Raw genomic sequence first — 21,813 nt, 5'->3', positions numbered from 1 at the left:
GTTACAATTACACCTAACACTACACTATCATTAAATAAATTACCTAAACTACCTACAATTAATTACAATTAAATTAAATAAACTAAATTATGAAAAAATAAAACACTAAATTACAGAAAAAAAAGAATTACAAGAATTTTAAACTAATTACACCTAATCTAATCCCTGTGATAAAATAAAAAGCCCCCAAAAATAATAAAATTCCCTACCCTATACTAAATTACAAATAGCCCTTAAAAGGGCCTTTTGCGGGGCATTACCCCAAAGTAATCAGCTCTTTTACCTGTAAAAAAAAAATACAATACCCCCCAACATTAAAACCCACTACCCACACACCCAACCCTACTCTAAAACCCACACAATCCCCCCCTTAAAAAAGCCTAACACAACCCCCCCTTGAAGATCTCCCTACCTTGAGCCGTCTTCACCCAGATAGAAAAGTTTGCTATTTCCCACATCGTAATTTCTCTCTGCAGGGGAAATAGTGTGCAGAAGAAGGCTACTGGGTGCATCTTGGATGTGGAAGGGTCCCTTTGGGTCAAGACCGCACCAGCTCCTATCTCAGAGACATCAACCTCTAAGGTGAACTGCAGATCAGGATGGCATAGTACAGGAGTAGTACAAAAGGCAACTGAAGGCCAGTTCCTGCAGTCCTTGTTTCTTTTGGTCAGGTCAGTGAGTGGAGCAATGATTTGATGGTTTAGGCCATTCTAAAACTGCTGTTATCTTTGTAGGATCCATGGCAAAACCCTCCTTTGAAATAACATAGCCAAGAAACTGGATCTGGACGTGATCAAATTCACATTTCTCCAGTTCAGCTACCAGTAAATTGTCTCTAAGGCAAAGGAGCATTGTTTAACGTGCTCATGATGCTTATCCAAGCTCTCGAAGAATATGAGAATGTCATCAAAATATACAATGACAGGGCAATTAAGAAGAAAGACATAGTTGACAAAAGCTTGAAAGACAGCAGGGGCATTACAAAGCCTAAAGGGCATTACTAAGTATTCATAGTGCCCTGTTCTGGTATTGAAGGCAGTCTTCCATTCATCTCCATAGAGAATACGAACAAGGTTGTATGCTCCACGAAGATCAAGTTTCATAAAGTAACTGTCAGGCAAGTTAGAATTTCTAGGAAAATAAAAGTTTTACTATTGTTAGAACCACAGCTGCTGAGATCAATAAATGTGGTAATGTTGCTGAAGAGTGTGAGGTAAGCAAATAAACTACCTAGAGGGTAGTTTGCAGGCCTCATGTAACTATTCAGCAGTTTACTGTGTAGGTTTAGAAAAGATAGAACTCTATTGCTGCTACCTGTGTTGTTTTAAACACATAAACCTGCAGCTGAGCCCTTGGGTTTCAAAACCTGAGTGCAGCGTACCAAACTGATTTGTGATATTAATCAGAATACAATAGGTTATGGAATAAAACATGAAAATAGTAAAAGAGAGGTGCAGAGTTTAACTTGATTTGAGAACCGCATTTACAAGTTGGAAGTTCATAAGGCAATTGTTAGGATGCGTAATACCTTGAAGTCAGTAAGAGCTGACAGGCAGATCCGTCCGGATTAGTAGGCAGTGAGACTCTGGAGCGTGCAGAGCAGCGGTACAGGCTGTTTCCTGATGCGGGTAGTTCCGTGAAGCTGGCGTGTGACGTCACCGCGGATTGATCCGTTGCAAGGTGGCTATTGGGAGTCAGGTCCGGCTAGGAGAGGAAAGGAAATCCGAAAGAAAGTCACTACAAGGTAGATACAAAAAGCGGCAGCTTCAAATCCAGGTAGCAAGGAAAAAAGGCAGGTATCAAGGAGCAACTCCGGTGCTCAGGGTCTCGGGCGATCCGGGTTCCGACGATGAAACAGGGCAACCAACCTGGGAGCCGAGATGTTAGAGGCAGGCTCCCAAGAGTCGTCATCCGGAGAATAGTCCTTCCAACGGACGAGATACTGTAGAGACCCCCGAGAACGTCTAGAGTCAAGGATTGAATGCACCTCGTATTCAATATGAGGATCACTAAATACGGGGAGATGTGGAGTGAGAGGGAGAGTATTCCTGAGTGCCTTGTAGGGTTTCAACAGGGATACGTGGAACGTAGGATGAATTTTCATGGAATCAGGCAGCTTGAGGTGAACAGCGTTGTCGTCAATGAGCTAACAGATAGGATATGGTCCAATGAATAGGGGTGACAATTTCCTTGGAGTATTTAGATTGAGATTCTTTGTGGACAACCATACTAGGTCTCCGATATAGTTGACCTTATGGAAGCGAAGTTAGAGGAAATGAGGTCTGAGAGTTTGCTTACATTAAGCGATGTGCTTTGATTATCAGGTAGAATCTGAAATCTGGGGTGGAAGCCATAGTTTACAAAGAAAGGGGTTTTATTGGTCGTAGAATGGATGGTATTGTTGAAACAGAATTCTGCATAGGGGAGATGAGTGGACCAAGTGAGGGGCTGTGTGGAACAATAGGTTCTGAGAAATTGTTCGAGCCATTGATTGGTCCTCTCTGTTTGGCCGTTTGTCTGAGGATGATAAGCAGTGCTTAACTTTTTGTCAATGGAAAAAACTTTGCAGAATTCAGTCCATAGCTTACTAGAGAATTGGGTACCCCGGTCGCTAAGTATGCTGTCAGGAATACCATGATATTTGAAGACATTGGAAATGAGTAGATGAATAGTTTCTGAAGCTGTAGGGAGTTTATGATAGGGTATGAAGTGGCACATTTTACTGAACAGATCAACAACAACGAGAATAGTAGTCTTAATCTCGGATCTTGGCAGATCAACAATGAAATCTACTGCAATTTCCAGCCAAGGCCTAGTGGGAGTTGGTAAAGGTATAAGCAAACCATAGGGGGAATGTTTTGCTTTTTTAGAAGTGGTACATTGTGCACAGGAGGTAATATGAGTGCTAATGTCTTGTGATATACCAGGCCACCAGTAAGTACGTCCAATAAGTTCTTGGGTTTTCTTAAGACCTGGGTGTCCCGTGAGTAAAGATTCATGAGAGGATGAAAGTACCATCTTCCTTAAGCTAGGAGGAATGTATAACTTGTCTTGGAAATAGAAAAAACCATCTTGTTTTTTCTGTATTTGAGACAAAGGTTTGGATAAATCATTATTTTGTTCTTGTAGTAGATATGATTTGGAGTCAATAGCAAAAGATAGGAAGTTCTCCAATGGTATGACAGTCTTCTCAGGAGATTTGGAGCGGATATAAGTAGGTAACCTAGATAAAGCATCAGCCTTATGGTTTCTATTTGCGGGACGGTATACAATCTGATAATTAAACCTAGAAAAGAAAAGACTCCATCTAACCTGTCTAGACAAGAGAATTTTAGTTGTTTTAAGGTACTGAAGGTTCCTATGATCCGTATATATGACTGTTGGAATGGTGGTACCCTCAAGCAGGTGCCGCCAGTGCTCAAGTGCCATTTTGATTGCCAGCAATTCTTTATCGCCAATGGGATAATTTTGTTCTGAGGAAGATAAGCCGTGTGAGTAAAAGGCGACAGGATGTAATGGTTGATTAATTCCTTGGCGTTGTGAGAGAACTGCGCCAACTGCAACATCAGAGGCATCTACCTCAAGGGTATAAGGCAGGTTGGGGTTTGGAAACCTCAGAATAGGTGCAGTAGTGAATCTCAATTTTAGGTGGTTAAATACTTGCTGTATTTTGTCATCCCAGTGAAACGGTGTATTAGTTTTAGTTAGGTTGGTAAGTGGTTTGGTTATGTTGGAAAAGTTTTTTATAAATTTGCAATAGAAGTTCGCAAAGCCAAGAAAACTCTGAACCTCTTTTCTAGACTTGGGAGTGGGCCAATCAAGAACTGCCCGGATTTTTGCGTCTTCCATACGGATGCCAGTGGAACTTATTTCATAGCCTAAGAAGGTGATGTTTTGGGAATTAAAGATGCACTTTTCGGCTTTAGCGTATAGAAAGTTACTGCGTAATCTAGAAAGGACCTGTCTAATGTGTAAAGTATGCTCTGCCAAATTCCTAGAGTATATCAAAATGTCATCCAGATAAATGACAAGGAAAACATCTAGAAAGTCTCGGAAAAGATTGTTAATTAGGTGCTGGAAAGTGGCTGGGGCATTGCACAGGCCAAAAGGCATGACGGTGTATTCATACAGGCCGTACCTGGTACGAAATGCCGTCAGCCACTCATCACCACTTCTTACACGGATAAGATTATACGCTCCCCTAAGATCTAATTTGGTGAAGTAATTTGCCCCTTCCAATCTCTCTATCAACTCGGGTATTAGAGGCAGGGGGTACCTGTTTTTTATAGTGACTTTGTTTAATTGTCTGTAGTCCACAATAGGGTGTAAGGAGCCATCTTTATTTTTTAAAAAAAAGACGCCGGCTCCTGCTGGAGAAGTGGATGGGCATATAAACCCTTTTCTTAGGTTATCCTCTAAGTAAGATTTTAAGTGGGTGAGTTCAGGTTTGGAGAGGGGGAATATGTGCCCATATGGAATCTGTGCACCTGGTATGAGGTCGATAGGGCAGTCATATTTCCTATGGGGAGGTAAATTCTCAGATTCAGTCTTACTAAATACGTCAGCAAAGTCTTTATACTCATCAGGTAAGTGAATATCAGGTTCTGATAAAACAGTGTACATGATGTTAACTGGAAAACAAGTTGTGGTACAGAATTTTGAATTAAAAGAAAGAGAAAGTGTGTTCCAAGAAATGCACGGATTATGTAACATTAACCAATTTAACCCCAGGATCACTGGGGACACAGGCGAAGAGATAACATCAAATGTTAGATATTCACTATGATGTTCTAGGGTAGTGACTAAGAGAGGTATAGTTTGGTACTGTACGGGACCGGATGATATAGGCCTACCGTCAATACCTCTCAATAAAACAGGAGACTTTTTTTGCATGAGTGCGATTTTATTAACAAGTGTGTACTCCTTATCTATATAACAGGCAGTAGCTCCTGAATCAATAATTGCGGGAACCTTGAGGCGGTGGAGATCCCACTGAAAAGAAAGGGAGAGTTTACAGTAGGGGTTTCTTAAATCAATAGTGTTGCAACAGGTTAAGGAGTTATGGGACTCACCCTTGTTGGTTTTCAGAAGAGAAGGACATTGTTTTACAGAGTGTTCGTCCGAGGCACAATAAAGGCAGAGATTATTCTCTCTTCTTCTGGTCTTTTCCTGTGCTGTCAGGGGCCCCTTAAGGAAACCAATCTCCATAGGTTCAGAATGGAATTTACTAGTGGAGGGTGAGGGTGTTGTACTAGTGTGTTTCTTGGTGTAAGCCTCTGGGTAAGATCTCTCATGTTGCCTCTCTCTTAGGCGTCTGTCTATCGTAATGCTAAGGTTCATTAGACCCTCTAAGGTTGGGGGAATTTCAGTTCGGGACAACTCATCCTTAACGGCGTCTGAGATACCCAGACGAAACTGATTTCTTAAAGATAAGTTGTTCCACTCTGAGTCTTTAGCCCACCTCTTGAAGTCTGTAATATAGTCTTCTACCAACCTCTTCTTTTGTTTGAGAGCCCTAAGAGCTGTTTCTGCAGTCTGTTGTTTGAATGGGTCCTCGTATAACTGACCCATGGCAGTGAAAAAACTATCCAAAGAGTTTAGAATAGTCTCATTGGATTCAAAAAAAGTGTTTGCCCAGCTAAGTGGTTCCCCCCTTAGGAATGAAATGGTGGTCAAAACTCTAATCCTATCATTTGGATAGGATTGTGGTTTGAGTGTAAAGAGGAGTAAGCATGCATTTTTAAAGTCCCTGTAGTGTGCCCTATCACCAAAGAACTTTTCAGGCAAACTAACTTGAGGTTCTGGTGTATGTAACTTTGTTTCTAGATAATCTTTAATGTAAGCTTTCAAAGCAATATTTTCAGCTTTCAGTGTATTGAGACCGTCAGTGAGCAAATCAACTCTGTTGCTGAGAGTCTGTAAATGTGTAGTCATCTCAGCTGGGTCCATGTTAAAGAGGGCTTGGTATTCTGTCAGGCAAGTTAGAATTTCTAGGAAAATAAAAGTTTTACTATTGTTAGAACCACAGCTGCTGAGATCAATAAATGTGGTAATGTTGCTGAAGAGTGTGAGGTAAGCAAATAAACTACCTAGAGGGTAGTTTGCAGGCCTCATGTAACTATTCAGCAGTTTACTGTGTAGGTTTAGAAAAGATAGAACTCTATTGCTGCTACCTGTGTTGTTTTAAACACATAAACCTGCAGCTGAGCCCTTGGGATTCAAAACCTGAGTGCAGCGTACCAAACTGATTTGTGACATTAATCAGAATACAATAGGTTATGGAATAAAACATGAAAATAGTAAAAGAGAGGTGCAGAGTTTAACTTGATTTGAGAACCGCATTTACAAGTTGGAAGTTCATAAGGCAATTGTTAGGATGCGTAATACCTTGAAGTCAGTAAGAGCTGACAGGCAGATCCGTCCGGATTAGTAGGCAGTGAGACTCTGGAGCGTGCAGAGCAGCGGTACAGGCTGTTTCCTGATGCGGGTAGTTCCGTGAAGCTGGCGTGTGACGTCACCGTGGATTGATCCGTTGCAAGGTGGCTATTGGGAGTCAGGTCCGGCTAGGAGAGGAAAGGAAATCCGAAAGAAAGTCACTACAAGGTAGATACAAAAAGCGGCAGCTTCAAATCCAGGTAGCAAGGAAAAAAGGCAGGTATCAAGGTAATAACCTGACAGTAACAAGCATCCTGAATTGAATCATACAACTCAGTAATCAAAGGAATAGGATACCGATTCTTTACTGTGATTTGGGTCAAATCTCTGTAGTCAATACAAAGTCTTAAGCCTCCATCCTTCTTACTGACGAAAAAGAAACCAGCCCCAGCAGGAGAGGAAGAAGGTTGAATAAAGCCTTTGGTTTTCTTGGATATAATCCTCCATGGACTTGGTTTCGGCTTTGGATAGCAGATAAGTCTTCCACTTAGGAAGTGGGGCACCAGGAAGAAGATCAGTTTTGCAGTCATAAGGACGGTGGGGCGGCAGCATGTCAGCTCCCATTTTTTCTAAAAACAATAACAAACTCTGTATATATCAAGGGAAAAGTTGAAAAGGTATGCATAGTGGCTACATGAGTGTGATACAAAGGATTAACCTTAGCCAGAAGAAAGAAAACATGATTTACCCCAGGAAACCAACTGACTCTCAGTCCAGTTGGAGAGTGAATGACATTGAATTGTATTTGATCAGAATGCAAGATTCCCACAGCCATAGTAAATGGTGTCAACTTGAAGTGAATCAAACCAGATTTCAAGTGCTGTGCTATCCAGAGTAGTAATTTTAAGACATTGTTTTTTTTTCTGAAAAAGTGTAAAGACAGAGTGGATCATGAAGCGGGGATCAAGGAATTTTCCAGCAGCTCCTAAATCAACAAAGTCTTGTACATGAACAGAGTTCTGGAGAAAAGTTAAAGTAATAGGTACCAGGATTCTAGTAGAGTAAGGAGAATTGGTAGCAGCCATGCTTAGAGGGTCTCCTCTCTTATCCTCTAAACACTGGCTTTTCCCTGTAGAACAGTACAGTTCTTGAGTTGATGAGTGTAAGAGCCACAATAAAAACACAAGCATAACCTCCTTCTTCTTTGTTTTTCAGACTCTAAATAATTAAAGGGTGGAGAGATCCATAGGTTCCTCCTCTTGAGCAGCAGCAGGAGATGTAGTAGGGGAAGAGAGGATCTGGAAGCCAATCGACTAGAAGCACGACAAGAAAAGGTTCTGCGAGTTCTTTCTCTCTCAGAATATTAGGGGGTTATTGTATTTTTTTCTGCCAAAGAGCTGTTTGCTTTAGGGCAATGCCCTTCAAAAGGCCATTTTAAGGGCTATTGTTAGTTTATTTTTAGAATATGTTTGTTTGTTTTTTTGGGGTAGCTTTTATTTATTTTTAAGAGTTATTAGAATAGGAATATTATTTTCTTTTTGTAATTTCATTTATTTTTGCAGAAGAAGGCTACTGGGTGCGTCTTGGATGTGGAAGGGTTTGTAAGAGTAGGTTTTGTTAATTTTTGTAATACTTTTTTTTTGTTTGTTTTTTAAAGGGACAGTCTAGTTAAAATGGACTTTCATGATTCAGATAGGGCATGTACTTTTAAACAACTTTCCAGTTTACTTTTATCATCAATTTTGCTTTGTTCTCTTGGTATTCTTAGTTGAAAACTAATCCTAGGTAGGCTCATATGCTAATTTCTTAGCCCTTGAAGGCCGCCTCTTATCTGAATGCATTTTGAAATTTTTAAAAACTAGAGGGCGTTAGTTGATGTCTGCCATAAAGATAACATTGTGCTCACGTCCGTGGAATTACCTAGGAGTCATCACAATAAGTCTGTCAAAAGAACTGAAATAAGGGGTCAATATAAAGGTAAAAAGTTATAACTGTGTTGGTTATGCAAAACTGGGGAACAGGTAATGACTGGGGTGGGCGGAGCCTAGGAGGGACTATATTGCCATTATCTACTTTCCCATATGGTTTGTTATAATTACTAGTGTTTCCATAAGGTCCTTCCCAGTTATTACTATTGGATCTTTAAACAATAAAAATGTGGGTGTAGACTGTCCCTTTAAGTAATGTAAGTTTTTTTTAGGGTAAGCTTAGGTTTTAATGTAATATTACAGGTAAGTTTTTATTTATTTTAAGGTAGTTAGTAAAGTTTTTATTTAATTTATGGGTATTTTAATTGTTAGGTAAGGGGGTTTAGTTGTATATTACTTTGCGTTGTGGGGGAAGGTGGTTTAGGGGTTAATAGTTTTATTTAGGTTTGACGATGTGAAGGGGAAGGCGGTTTAGGGGTTAATAGTTTTATTTATGATTGGCAAAGTGGGGGATGGCGATTTAGGGGTTAATAGAGTAGTTTATGGGTGTAAGTGTACTTTGTAAGGGATTTTTGGTGTGTTTTGTACAACTTTTTAGTTTAAGAGAAATTGTAATATCAGCGGGAGAAAAATGGATTGCGACATTGCGATTGCGCTAGCTCAAAATCCATTGCCCCTCACTTGCAATCTGGCCCTTTGGGTTTTATGTGCAATTTAAGTTAATATTTTTTCTTGAATACTAGCTATAATACAGTGTTTTCAAATGTAACATTTGTCCACACAATCATGTACTCACAAGATGCTACACATTTCATGGTATAGTTTTAAATTATTGTACTATTGCTGGTTTCTTTCTCTGTTTTACTTTTTTCAGCTGAATTAAATGGTATGGCCTCTATTTATCAAAGTCTGGAGGACATGATCCGACAGTGCGGATCAGGTCTGCCAGACCTCGCTGAATACGGAGAGCAATACGCAAGAGCTGCTGGTGCAGGGGGAGTCAATCAACCAATCGTCCGCCAGCAGGGGGGTGTCAATCAACCCGATCGTACTCGATCGGGTTGAATTGCTGCAATGTCTGTCCATCTGCTCAGAGCAGGCGGACAGGTTATGGAGCAGCGGTCTTTAGACCGCTGCTTCATAACGTGTTTCTGGCAAGCCTGCAGGCTTGCCAGAAACACGGGGCCTCAAGCTCTATCCGGATACTGGCAGTCATGGGGTTTATAAAAACACTGTTCTGTGAGTTACATGGGCCCACTAAGGCAACCTGTTTTTTTCAGTGGGGGGGTTAAAATACTGTGTGTGCTACAGGCAGTCACGGGTTGTCAAATCAAGGTTTGTGTGTGTGTGTGTGTGTGTGCGTGCGTGCGTGTGTGCGTGTGTGCGTGTGTGCGTGTGTGCGTGTGTGTATGTGTGTGTGCGTGTGTGCGTGTGTGCGTGTGTGCGTGTGTGCGTGTGTGTGTGTGTGTGTGTGTATGTGTGTGTATATATATATATATGTCTATATGTGTGTGTGTGTGTGTGTGTGTGTGTGTATATATATATATATGTCTATATGTGTGTGTGTGTGTGTGTGTGTGTGTATATATATATATGTCTATATGTGTGTGTGTGTGTGTGTGTGTGTGTGGAATTGTCAGCCAAAGGGGTAAGTTCAATAATTTAGTTACTAGCAGCTAATGGGAAACAAACAATCACTTCTCAACTGTGAATAATGTATATGGTTGTGTAAACAGAAAACATACCTAGTTCTTTGTTGCAATGTCTAGCTTCACTGAACTCATAGGTGTGCCCACATTTTCCAGATTCACAAATACATTTTTCATCAACTATATTACAGCCTCTGTCAAAGCATACGTTTATAAAAGAGGTTTCATAGTTCTCTTTAGAAAGAAAAAGAAAGAGATCAAAATTAGAAATTACATGGACATTGATATCACAAAGGTATATTTAATATAATATTAAAATTTTCATACCATCAACATTATAATCATAAAAAGAACGCCTTTCCATCATGCACTGTTCCTGAGAAGAATGACGGAAATCACTTATGCAAGTACGTTTTGTGAGACAGACACATTGACCTGTCTGGACATAACATCCACTTTGTTCTGGGCAGTTTTCATCGTCATCCTCCCAATAATTAGGATATGGGAATCCTTTTAAATCTGTTTTCAGAAATAAAGGTTGTACATTATTTTTTTTCGTTTGAGGAGTATAGACTTAGAAATAAGCAGAGATATTAGTTGCTATTGGTCTAGAACAGTGATGTCCAACTTCCTAAAACACAGAGGCAGCAGATCAATATTTTAGAAGCCTTAAACAGCATATACATTTATGGCTATTAAACAAATAAATAACATAAAATTATTTAATTATAAAATAGATTTAGTTAAGGTTACAGGGTACTTTCTGTCTGCCAGTATTTCCTTCAGAGGGCTCTTGTAAGTTGTGGTCAAACCAAAGAACAATTTTTAGTTATGCTTTTTAATAGGGCCATCAAAATGAATGCACAAGTTATTAGATCTGTTTTTCCTAAAGGGCTGCAAAAACTAGTACCAAAGGCCACATGCAGCCCTTGAGTCTTTAGTTGGCCATCCTTGGTCTGCAAGATACCACAATACAATAAAACAAACAGAGGCTTGGAATGAAATATACTGTAATTCACATTTTCACAGTATTTGAATGTTTATTTTGTGTAAGTCATAACCTAAAAAGTTATTGATCAACTCATTTCCTTAATCTACAAAATAATGTTCAGATTTGTTTTTCTTACTTTTTCTCTTTCTTTTGCTTCTGGATACACATCTTTGATTTAAATGAACAGTAAACACCTTGGCATTTTTATATAAAATGTTTAGTTACGTGTAATGAAAAACTTTGCAATATATTTTAATTATTTATTTTGCCCCTTTTCAGGGGTGGAACTACTGCTGATCCAGCCGGTGCCACTGCACTGGGACCCTAGGGCTGGGGGCCACACAGGGCGATCTTAGGGGTGTCCAATCTCTGGAAGCACACAGTACCTCTAGCGCACCCATGAATGTTTCCTGCCAGACTACTCTTTGGCTTAGCAGGCCCAGCCTTTTATGTTACTGTCTCAGACGGGGGGAAGAAGGCAAGATCACTACAGAACTCTACCCTTTTGCTGACACTGACCTGGTGCCAGGAGCTGGGGAGCACAGTCAGCTGAGCAGTGGCCATTTTGTGTGTCCGTGTCCAGTGACAGCATGCTTATGTGGGGACCGGTTGGTTTTCGGACATGGCATTGATCTATGTTGGACAAGAACCTGCAGAACTTAGTCAGAGGAAACTACAAGGAGGATGAGGTAAGAGGGCAGGAGGCAGACCTGGATGATGATGGTATTTGGGAGTAACACTTTTGACTGTCACTACATGTCATTAATGTCATAAAAAAGAGCCTAGAGTAAGAGGATCACTGCTGTCATAGGGCTATCTTAGAAGCGGTAGTTTGCATTCGAGTTTGAGCATTAACACCGCTAGAAGTAATTTTGCGCTTGGATATTCATGCTCGTATTACAAGTTGAAAAAGTTTGCATTCTCGCGTTCGTAACATTGAGAACTCGCAAATGCAAAATTGCATTCCCCCTTCAGACTTTAATGGAGCTGAAAAAGTTCAAAACCCCCCACAAGTCACGCATTTACGATTGCGATTATTTAAAAGCTCAACATAAGAAGATAATTTTGCATATTTCATAATCCAGTGTTCTGTACATAGCAGAATATGTTCTATTTATTCTTAAAGAGATAGTTAAATGTATATCTGATGGATTTTTGCACAAAACATAAAAAAAAGAGGAACTGGAAAAAATAATGTGCTTTATACAAAAAAATCATAGCCACAAAAAAGGGACTCTTGCCACTATGAAAATAAATGAATTTATCAGGTAAGTTCTTACATAAATTATATTTTCTTTCATGTAAGTGGCAAGAGTCCATGAGCTAGTGACGTATGGGATGTAATACCCAAGATGTGGAAGTCCACGAGTCACTAGAGAGGGAGGGATAAAATAAAAACAGCTAATTCAGCTGAGAAATTAAATCCAAAAAAATAATTAAGTTTTCTTAAAAATGTGAGAAAAACTCAAATCAAAGGCATTAGAATCAAATTGAGACAACTGCCTGAAAAACCTTTCTACCAAAGGCTGCTTCCGAAGAAGCAAATACATCAAAATGGTCAAATTTAGTAAAAGTATGCAAAGAAGACAAAATTTGCTTTGCAAATCTGATCAACTGAAGCTTCATTCTTAAAGAGACAGTCTAGTGAAAATTAAACTTTCATGATTCAGATAGGGCATGTCATTTTAAACAACTTTCCAATTGACTTGTATCATTACATTTGCTTTGTTCCTTTGGTGGTATTTTTTAAAAGCTAAACCTAGCTAAGCTCAAACTGATTTCTAAACCGTTAAAACCCGCCTCTTATCTCAGAGCATTTTGAAAGTTTTTCACAGTTAGACAGCGTACTAGTTCATGTGTGTCATATAGATTACATTGTGCTCCCTCCCGTGGAGTTATTTAGGAGTCTGCACTGATAGGCTAAACTGCATGTCTGTCAAAATCACTGAAATAAGGGGGCAGTCTGCAGAGGCTTAGATACAAGGTAATCACAGAGGTAAAAAGTATATTAATATAACTGTGTTAGTTATGCAAAACTGGGGAATGGGTAATAAAGCGATTATCTATCTTTTTAAACAATACAAATTCTGGTGTAGACTGTCCCTTTAAGAGCCCAAGAAGTGGCAACTTATCTAGTAGAATGAGCTGTAATTCTCCACCTCCAAATAAGCTTTGTGAATCAAAAATTTCAACTAAGATGCCCAATAAATGGCAGAGGCTTTATGACCTTTCCTAGAGTCAGAAAAAATAACAAATAGACTAGAAGTCTTTCTGAAATCTTTAATAGCCTCAGCATAATATTTCAAAGCTTTTAGCACATCCAAAGAATGTAAAGACCTTTCAAGAGTATTCTTAGGATTAGGACATAAAGAAGGAACAACAATTTCCCTATTGATGTTGCTAGAATTCACAACTTTGGGCAAAAATTTAAATAAAGTCCGCAAAAAAGCTTTATCTTGATGTAAAATCAGATAAGGAGTCTCACAAGAGAGAGCAGACAACTCCGAAACTATTCTAGCAGAAGAGATAGCCAAAATAAATAACACTTTCCAAGAAAGTAATTTATTATCCAAAGAATGCATAGGGGCCTAGTTATCAAGCCGTCAACCTCAAATACGCTGGAATTCCGCAGCGTATTTGTGGCGAGGCTGATTCGCCTTAGTTATCAAAGGCTTGAGACCGGCAAAAGTAGAATTTTGTGACGTAAGCATCGATCCGCCGGACTCAGTCCGACAAAGATCGATTCTTACGTCACTCCAGATGTTCCGCACACAAGTGCGGCACATTCTCACTACTTTTGCTAGCTATCAAAAAACTAGCAGGTACGCTCGGCACTTTTACGGCCCAGCGTACCTGGTTTTCAATCCGCCACCCCTGGAGGCGGCGGATCCCATAGGAATCAATGGGAGTCTGACCATAGCGAAAGTACAAGTTCGCTGCTGCTAGACATCCCATTGATTCCTATGGGAGCTGTCTACACCTAACACCCTAACATGTACCCCGAGTCTAAACACCACTAATCTGACCCCCCCTACACCGCCGCAACTAAATAAAGTTATTACCCCCTAAACCGCCGCTCCCGGAGCCCACCGCAACTATAATAAATGTATTAACCCCTAAACCGCCGCTCCCTGAACCCTCCGCAACCTATATTAAATGTATTAACCCCTAATCTGCCCCCCCCTACACCGTCGCCACCTATAATAAATTTATTAACCCCTAATCTGCCCCCCCTACACCGTCGCCACCTATAATAAATTTATTAACCCCTATCCTGCCCCCCACTACGCCGCCGCCACTATCATAAAATTATTAACCCCTAAACCTAAGTCTAACCCTAACGCCCCCCTAACTTAAATATTAATTAAATAAATCTAAATAAATTAACTCTTATTAAGTAAATGAATCCTATTTAAAACTAAATACTTACCTTTAAAATAAACCCTAATATAGCTACAATATAAATAATAATTATATTCTAGCTATCTTAGGATTTATATTTATTTTACAGGTACCTTTCAATTTATTTTAACCAGGTACAATAACTATTAAATAGTTATTAACTATTTAATAGCTTACCTAGCTAAAATAAAGAGAAATGTACCTGTGAAATAAATCCTAACCTAAGTTACAATTACACCTAACACTACACTATACTTTAATAAATTATTCCTATTTAAAACTAAATACTTACCTGTAAAATAAACCCTATGATAGCTACAATATAAATAATAATTATATTATAGCTATCTTAGGATTTATATTTATTTTACAGGTAACATTGTATTTATTTTAGCTAGTTAGAATAGTTATTAAATAGTTATTAACCATTTAATAACTACATAGCTAAAAGAAATACAAAATTACCTGTAAAATAAATCCTAACTTAAGTTACAATTAAACCTAATACTACACTATCATTAAATTAATTAAATAAATTAACTACAAATAACTACAATTAAATACAATTACATAAACTAACTAAAGTACAAAAAATAAAAAAAGCTAAGTTACAAAAAATAAAAAAATAAGTTACAAACATGTTACAAATATTACAACAATTTTAAGCTACTTACACCTAATCTAAGCCCCCTAATAAAATAACAAACCCCCCCAAAATAAAAAAATGCCCTACCCTATTCTAAATTAAATAAATTTCAAAGCTCTTTTACCTTACCAGCCCTTAAAAGGGCCATTTGTGGGGGCATGCCCCAAAGAAAACAGCTCTTTTGCCTGTAAAATAAAAATACAACCCCCCCCCAACATTAAAACCCACCACCCACATACCCCTAATCTAACCCAAACCCCCCTTACAAAAACCTAACACTAATCCCCTGAAGATCATCCTACCTTGAGTCGTCTTCACTCAGCCGAGCCACCGATGGAACTGAAGAGGACATCCGGAGCGGAAGAAGTTAATCCTCCAAGCGGCGCTGAAGAAATCTTCCATCCGATGAAGTCATCTTCCAAGCCGGGTCTTGAATCTTCCTTCCGCCGACGCGGAACCACCTTCTTCACCGACGGACTAAGACGAATGACGGCTCCTTTAAGGGACGTCATCCAAGATGGCGTCCCCTCAATTCTGATTGGCTGATAGGATTCTATCAGCCAATCGGAATTAAGGTAGGAAAAATCTGATTGGCTGATGGAATCAGCCAATCAGATTGAGCTCGCATTCTATTGGCTGTTCCGATCAGCCAATAGAATGCGAGCTCAATCTGATTGGCTGATTGGATCAGCCAATCGGATTGAACTTGAATCTGATTGGCTGATTCCATCAGCCAATCAGATTTTCCTACCTTAATTCCGATTGGCTGATAGAATCCTATCAGCCAATCGGAATTGAGGGGATGCCATCTTGGATGACGTCCCTTAAAGGAGCCGTCATTCGTCGTAGTCCGTCGGTGAAGAAGGTGGTTCCGCGTCGGCGGAAGGAAGATTCAAGACCCGGCTTGGAAGATGACTTCGCCCGGATAGAAGACCTCTTCAGCGCCTCTTTGAAGATGACATCGGACGGATCGAAGACTTTTCTTCAGCGCCGCCTGGATGATGACTTCATCGGATGGAAGATTTCTTCAGCGCCGCTTGGAGGATTAACTTCTTCCGCTCCGGATGTCCTCTTCAGTTCCATCGGTGGCTCAGCTGAGTGAAGACGACTCAAGGTAGGATGATCTTCAGGGGATTAGTGTTAGGTTTTTGTAAGGGGGGTTTGGGTTAGATTAGGGGTATGTGGGTGGTGGGTTTTAATGTTGGGGGGGGGGTTGTATTTTTCTTTTACAGGCAAAAGAGCTGTTTTCTTTGGGGCATGCCCCCACAAATGGCCCTTTTAAGGGCTGGTAAGGTAAAAGAGCTTTGAAATTTATTTAATTTAGAATAGGGTAGGGCATTTTTTTATTTTGGGGGGGTTTGTTATTTTATTAGGGGGCTTAGATTAGGTGTAAGTAGCTTAAAATTGTTGTAATATTTGTAACATGTTTGTAACTTATTTTTTTATTTTTTGTAACTTAGCTTTTTTTATTTTTTGTACTTTAGTTAGTTTATGTAATTGTATTTTATTGTAGTTATTTGTAGTTAATTTATTTAATTAATTTAATGATAGTGTAGTATTAGGTTTAATTGTAACTTAAGTTAGGATTTATTTTACAGGTAATTTTGTATTTCTTTTAGCTATGTAGTTATTAAATGGTTAATAACTATTTAATAACTATTCTAACTAGCTAAAATAAATACAATGTTACCTGTAAAATAAATATAAATCCTAAGATAGCTATAATATAATTATTAATTATATTGTAGCTATCTTAGGGTTTATTTTACAGGTAAGTATTTATTTTTAAATAGGAATAATTTATTAAAGTATAGTGTAGTGTTAGGTTTAATTGTAACTTAGGTTAGGATTTATTTCACAGGTACATTTCTCTTTATTTTAGCTAGGTAAGCTATTAAATAGTTAATAACTATTTAATAGTTATTGTACATGGTTAAAATAAATTGAAAGGTACCTGTAAAATAAATATAAATCCTAAGATAGCTAGAATATAATTATTATTTATATTGTAGCTATATTAGGGTTTATTTTAAAGGTAAGTATTTAGTTTTAAATAGGATTCATTTACTTAATAAGAGTTAATTTATTTAGATTTATTTAATTAATATTTAAGTTAGGGGGGCGTTAGGGTTAGGGTTAGACTTAGGTTTAGGGGTTAATAATTTTATGACAGTGGTGGCGGCGTAGTGGGGGGCAGGATATGGGTTAATAAATTTATTATAGGTGGCGACGGTGTAGGGGGGGCAGATTAGGGGTTAATACATTTATTATAGGTGGCGACGGTGTAGGGGGGGCAGGATAGGGGTTAATAGGTTTAATATAGGTTGCGGCGGGTTCATGCAGCGGCGGTTTAGGGGTTAAACTATTTATTTAGTTGCGGAAAGGTGCGGGATCAGCAGGATAGGGGTTAATAATTTTATTATAGAGGGCGACGGTATAGGGGGGGCAGGATAGGGGTTACTAGGTATACTGTAGGTGGTAGCGGTGTCCGGGAGCGGCGGTTTAGGGGTTAATACATTTATAAGAGTTGCGGCGGGGTCTAGGAGCGGCGGTTTAGGGGTTAATACATTTATAAGAGTTGCGGCGGGGTCTAGGAGCGGCGGTTTAGGGGTTAGTAACTTTATTTAGTTGCGGGAGGCTCCGGGGGCGCCGGTATAGGGATAGAACAGTGTAGTTTAGTGTGAGTGCTTAGTGACAGGCTAGCAATAAAGCTGGGAAAAAGCCGAAGGGCAGCGAGATCGGATGAGTGATAACTCTCACAGTCCGCTGCTCATCGCCCCGCGGCTTTTTGACAGCTTTATTTGATAATTTAGGCGTATTTTTTCAGGTCCGCGGCGGCGAAGGTAGGCGAGCTTAGGCGGGCGTTTTGGGCCGGCGAAGCCAGAAAAGTAGACGGCTTGATAACTACCCCCCATTGGCTCAAAAGGAGGAGCCTGCAAAATTTTAAAACCAAGTTGAGACTCCAAGGAGGAGAAATAGATTTAATAACAGGTTTAATATGAATCAAAGCCTGAACAAAACAGTGAATATCAGGAAGTTTAGCAATCTTTCTATGAATTAAGACAGAAAGAGCAGAAATTTGTCCTTTCAAATTATTTGCAGACAAACCCTTATCCAAACCATCTGAAGAAACTGTGAAATCCTAGGGATTCTGAAAGAATGCCAAGAATAATTATGAGAGGAAAACCAAGAAATATAGGTTTTCCAAACCCGATGATACATTTTCCTGGAAACAGACTTACAAGCCTGTATCATAGTGCTCTATGACTAAGCACTAAGCGTTCAATTTCCATGCCATCAAATTTAGAGATTTGAGATCATGATGGAAAAACGACCCTTGAGACAGAAGGTCTGGCTTTAAAGGAAGTGTCTATGTGGTGATATAGTAGTGCGCTGGGGATAATTGACAATACAAAACAGTTTGGAAAGATCCTTCATTCTTTTCAGAGATATAGGACAGTGTAGAAAAAGGGGAGATGGTAGGTGCGCTAAAGAAAGCTTAAGGTATCCGTGATTTTTTTTTTTTTTAAAGTGTGAAAAAAATCTACGCATCTATAAATGCATCAATTCTGGCGATGTGTGGATTAAATCTCAAAAAAACAAGAAAAATTAACTTTAGTGTTTACCAAATCCTCCCTATAATAAAATATCTGTGAAATAACAGTGGCGCTGTGAACCTGGAATAGGCGATGTATTAATATGTAACAGTTTTCTACAAAATTGTATCCTATGTGGATAAATTGTGAAAAAATATATATGAAACAAGATAAACCAAACTGTCACAATTTAGATATATAAAAAATTATATATTTTATCTAAAAATGGGTAAAAATTGCACAATATACATATACAAAATTCTAAAATCGGTCTGACTAACCCAAACAATTGCAGAGACTACCCAAAGGTAGGAAACAATGTAAATAATGGGGACATCTCCCCAATACTTTATAGCCTATAGCCTAATATTTTAATCTGACAGTGAGTCAACACATAATTGTCACAGATTATGAACAGCATACAATAAAATGGCATATGCCTTAAAAAAGGCCAAGTTTGCTTCCCTATTTGGGATCCATAATGTTCAAGGTGCTATCTGAAATAACCGTGTAAAATATTAGAGAGTTCAATACTCACTTTTCAGCCGCGACTTTTCCATACCGCAGATCCCCTTACGTCAATTGCGTATCCTATCTTTTCAATGGGATCTTTCTAACTCCGGTATTTAGAGTCGTGGCTGAAGTGAGCGTTAGAAATCTAACGACAAAACTCCAGCCGCAGAAAAAAGCCAGGAGTTAAGAGCTTTCTGGACTAACGCCGGTTCATAAAGCTCTTAACTACTGTGCCCTAAAGTACACTAACACCCATAAACTACCTATGTACCCCTAAACCGAGGTCCCCCCACATCGCCGACACTCGATTACATTTTTTAACCCCTAATCTGCCGACCGCCACCTACGTTATACTTATGTACCCCTAATCTGCTGCCCCTAACACCGCCGACCCCTATATTATATTTATTAACCCCTAACCTGCCCCCCACAACGTCACAGCCAGCTACCTACAATAATTAACCCCTAATCTGCCGACCGCAAAGAGCCGCCACCTACATTATAGCTATGTACCCCTAATCTGCTGCCCCTAACACCGCCGACCCCTATATTATATTTATTAACCCCTAATCTGCCCCCCTCAACGTCGCCTCCACCTGCCTACACTTATTAACCCCTAATCTGCCGAGCGGACCGCACCGCTACTATAATAAAGTTATTAACCCCTAATCCGCCTCACTAACCCTATAATAAATAGTATTAACCCCTAATCTGCCCTCCCTAACATCGCCGACACCTAACTTCAATTATTAACCCCTAATCTGCCGACTGGAGCTCACTGCTATTCTAATAAATGTATTAACCCCTAAAGCTAAGTCTAACCCTAACACTAACACCCCCCTAAATTAAATATAATTTTAATCTAATGAAATTAATTAACTCTTATTAAATAAATTATTCCTATTTAAAGCTAAAAACTTACCTGTAAAATAAATCCTAATATAGCTACAATATAAATTATAATTATATTATAGCTATTTTAGGATTAATATTTATTTTACAGGTAACTTTGTATTTATTTTAACCAGGTACAATACCCCCCCAACATTACAACCCACCACCCACATACCCCTAATCTAACCCAAACCCCCCACTAAGCCCCTGAAGATCTCCCTACCTTGAGTCGTCTTCACCCAGCCGAGCCAAATTCTTCATCCAAGCGGAGCAAGAAGAGGTCCTCCATCCGGTAGAAGTCTTCATCCAAGCGGGGCAGAAGAGGTCTTCCATCCGATTGAAGTCTTCATCCAGGAGGCATCTTCTATCGTCATCCATCCGGAGCGGAGCGGCAGCATCCTGAAGACCTCCGACGTGGAACATCCATCCTAGCCGATGACTGAACGACGAATGACGGTTCCTTTAAATGACGTCATCCAAGATGGCGTCCCTCGAATTCCGATTGGCTGATAGGATTCTATCAGCCAATCGGAATTAAGGTAGGAATATTCTGATTGGCTGATGGAATCAGCCAATCAGAATCAAGTTCAATCCGATTGGCTGATCCAATCATCCAATCGGATTGAACTTGGCTGATCCAATCATCCAATCGGATTGAACTTGATTCTGATTGGCTGATTCCATCAGCCAATCGGAATTCGAGGGACACCATCTCGTCATTTAAAGGAACCGTCATTCGTCGTTCAGTCGTCGGCCAGGATGGATGTTCCACGTCGGAGGTCTTCAGGATGCTGCCGCTCCGCTCCGGATGGATGACGATAGAAGATGCCTCTTGGATGAAGACTTCAATCGGATGGAAGACCTCTTCTGCCCCGCTTGGATGAAGACTTCTACCGGATGGAGGACCTCTTCTTGCTCCGCTTGGATGAAGAATTTGGCTCGGCTGGGTGAAGACGACTCAAGGTAGGGAGATCTTCAGGGGCTTAGTGTTAGGTTTATTTAAGGAGGGTTTGGGTTAGATTAGGGGTATGTGGGTGGTGGGTTGTAATGTTGGGGGGGGGTATTGTATGTTTTTTTTTACAGGCAAAAGAGCTGAACTTCTTGGGGCATGCCCTGCAAAGGGCCCTGTTCAGGGCTGGTAAGGTAAAAGAGCTTTGAACTTTAGTAATTTAGAATAGGGTAGGACATTTTTTTATTTTGGGGGGCTTTGTTATTTTATTAGGGGGCTTAGAGTAGGTTTAATTAGTTTAAAATTGTTGTAATATATTTCTAATGTTTGTAAATATTTTTTTATTTTTTGTAACTTAGTTCTTTTTTATTTTTTGTACTTTAGTTAGTTTATTTCATTGTATTTATTTGTAGGAATTGTATTTAATTTATTTATTGATAGTGTAGTGTTAGGTTTAATTGTAGATAATTATAGGTATTTTATTTAATTAATTTATTGATAGTGTAGTGTTAGGTTTAATTGTAACTTAGGTTAGGATTTATTTTACAGGTAAGTTTGTAATTATTTTAACTATTTTAGCTATTAAATAGTTCTTAACTATTTAATAGCTATTGTACCTGGTTAAAATAAATACAAAGTTACCTGTAAAATAAATATTAATCCTAAAATAGCTATAATATAATTATAATTTATATTGTAGCTATATTAGGATTTATTTTACAGGTAAGTATTTAGCTTTAAATAGGAATAATTTATTTAATAAGAGTTAATTAATTTTGTTAGATTAAAATTATATTTAACTTAGGGGGGTGTTAGTGTTAGGGTTAGACTTAGCTTTAGGGGTTAATACATTTATTAGAATAGCGGTGA

General features: G+C 39.1%; 1 protein-coding gene across 1 annotated transcript in view; it reads right to left on the bottom strand.

Moving 5' to 3' along the window:
- Positions 1-21,813, bottom strand: part of LOC128638467 (cysteine-rich motor neuron 1 protein) — a 157,367-nt gene that overhangs the window by 12,919 nt on the left and 122,635 nt on the right. Inside the window, exons 2-3 of the mRNA XM_053690427.1 lie at positions 10,280-10,471; positions 10,049-10,186 (exon numbers count right to left, since the gene is read on the bottom strand). Of these exons, the coding sequence (XP_053546402.1) occupies positions 10,049-10,186; positions 10,280-10,471 (330 nt within the window). The remainder of the gene's footprint in view (positions 1-10,048; positions 10,187-10,279; positions 10,472-21,813) is intronic.

This window comes from Bombina bombina, chromosome 8 (assembly GCF_027579735.1).
Source record: "Bombina bombina isolate aBomBom1 chromosome 8, aBomBom1.pri, whole genome shotgun sequence".
NCBI classification, from domain to species: domain Eukaryota; kingdom Metazoa; phylum Chordata; class Amphibia; order Anura; family Bombinatoridae; genus Bombina; species Bombina bombina.
Note: the sequence above shows the minus strand (reverse complement) of the source record. Positions and strands in the feature narration are given on the sequence as shown.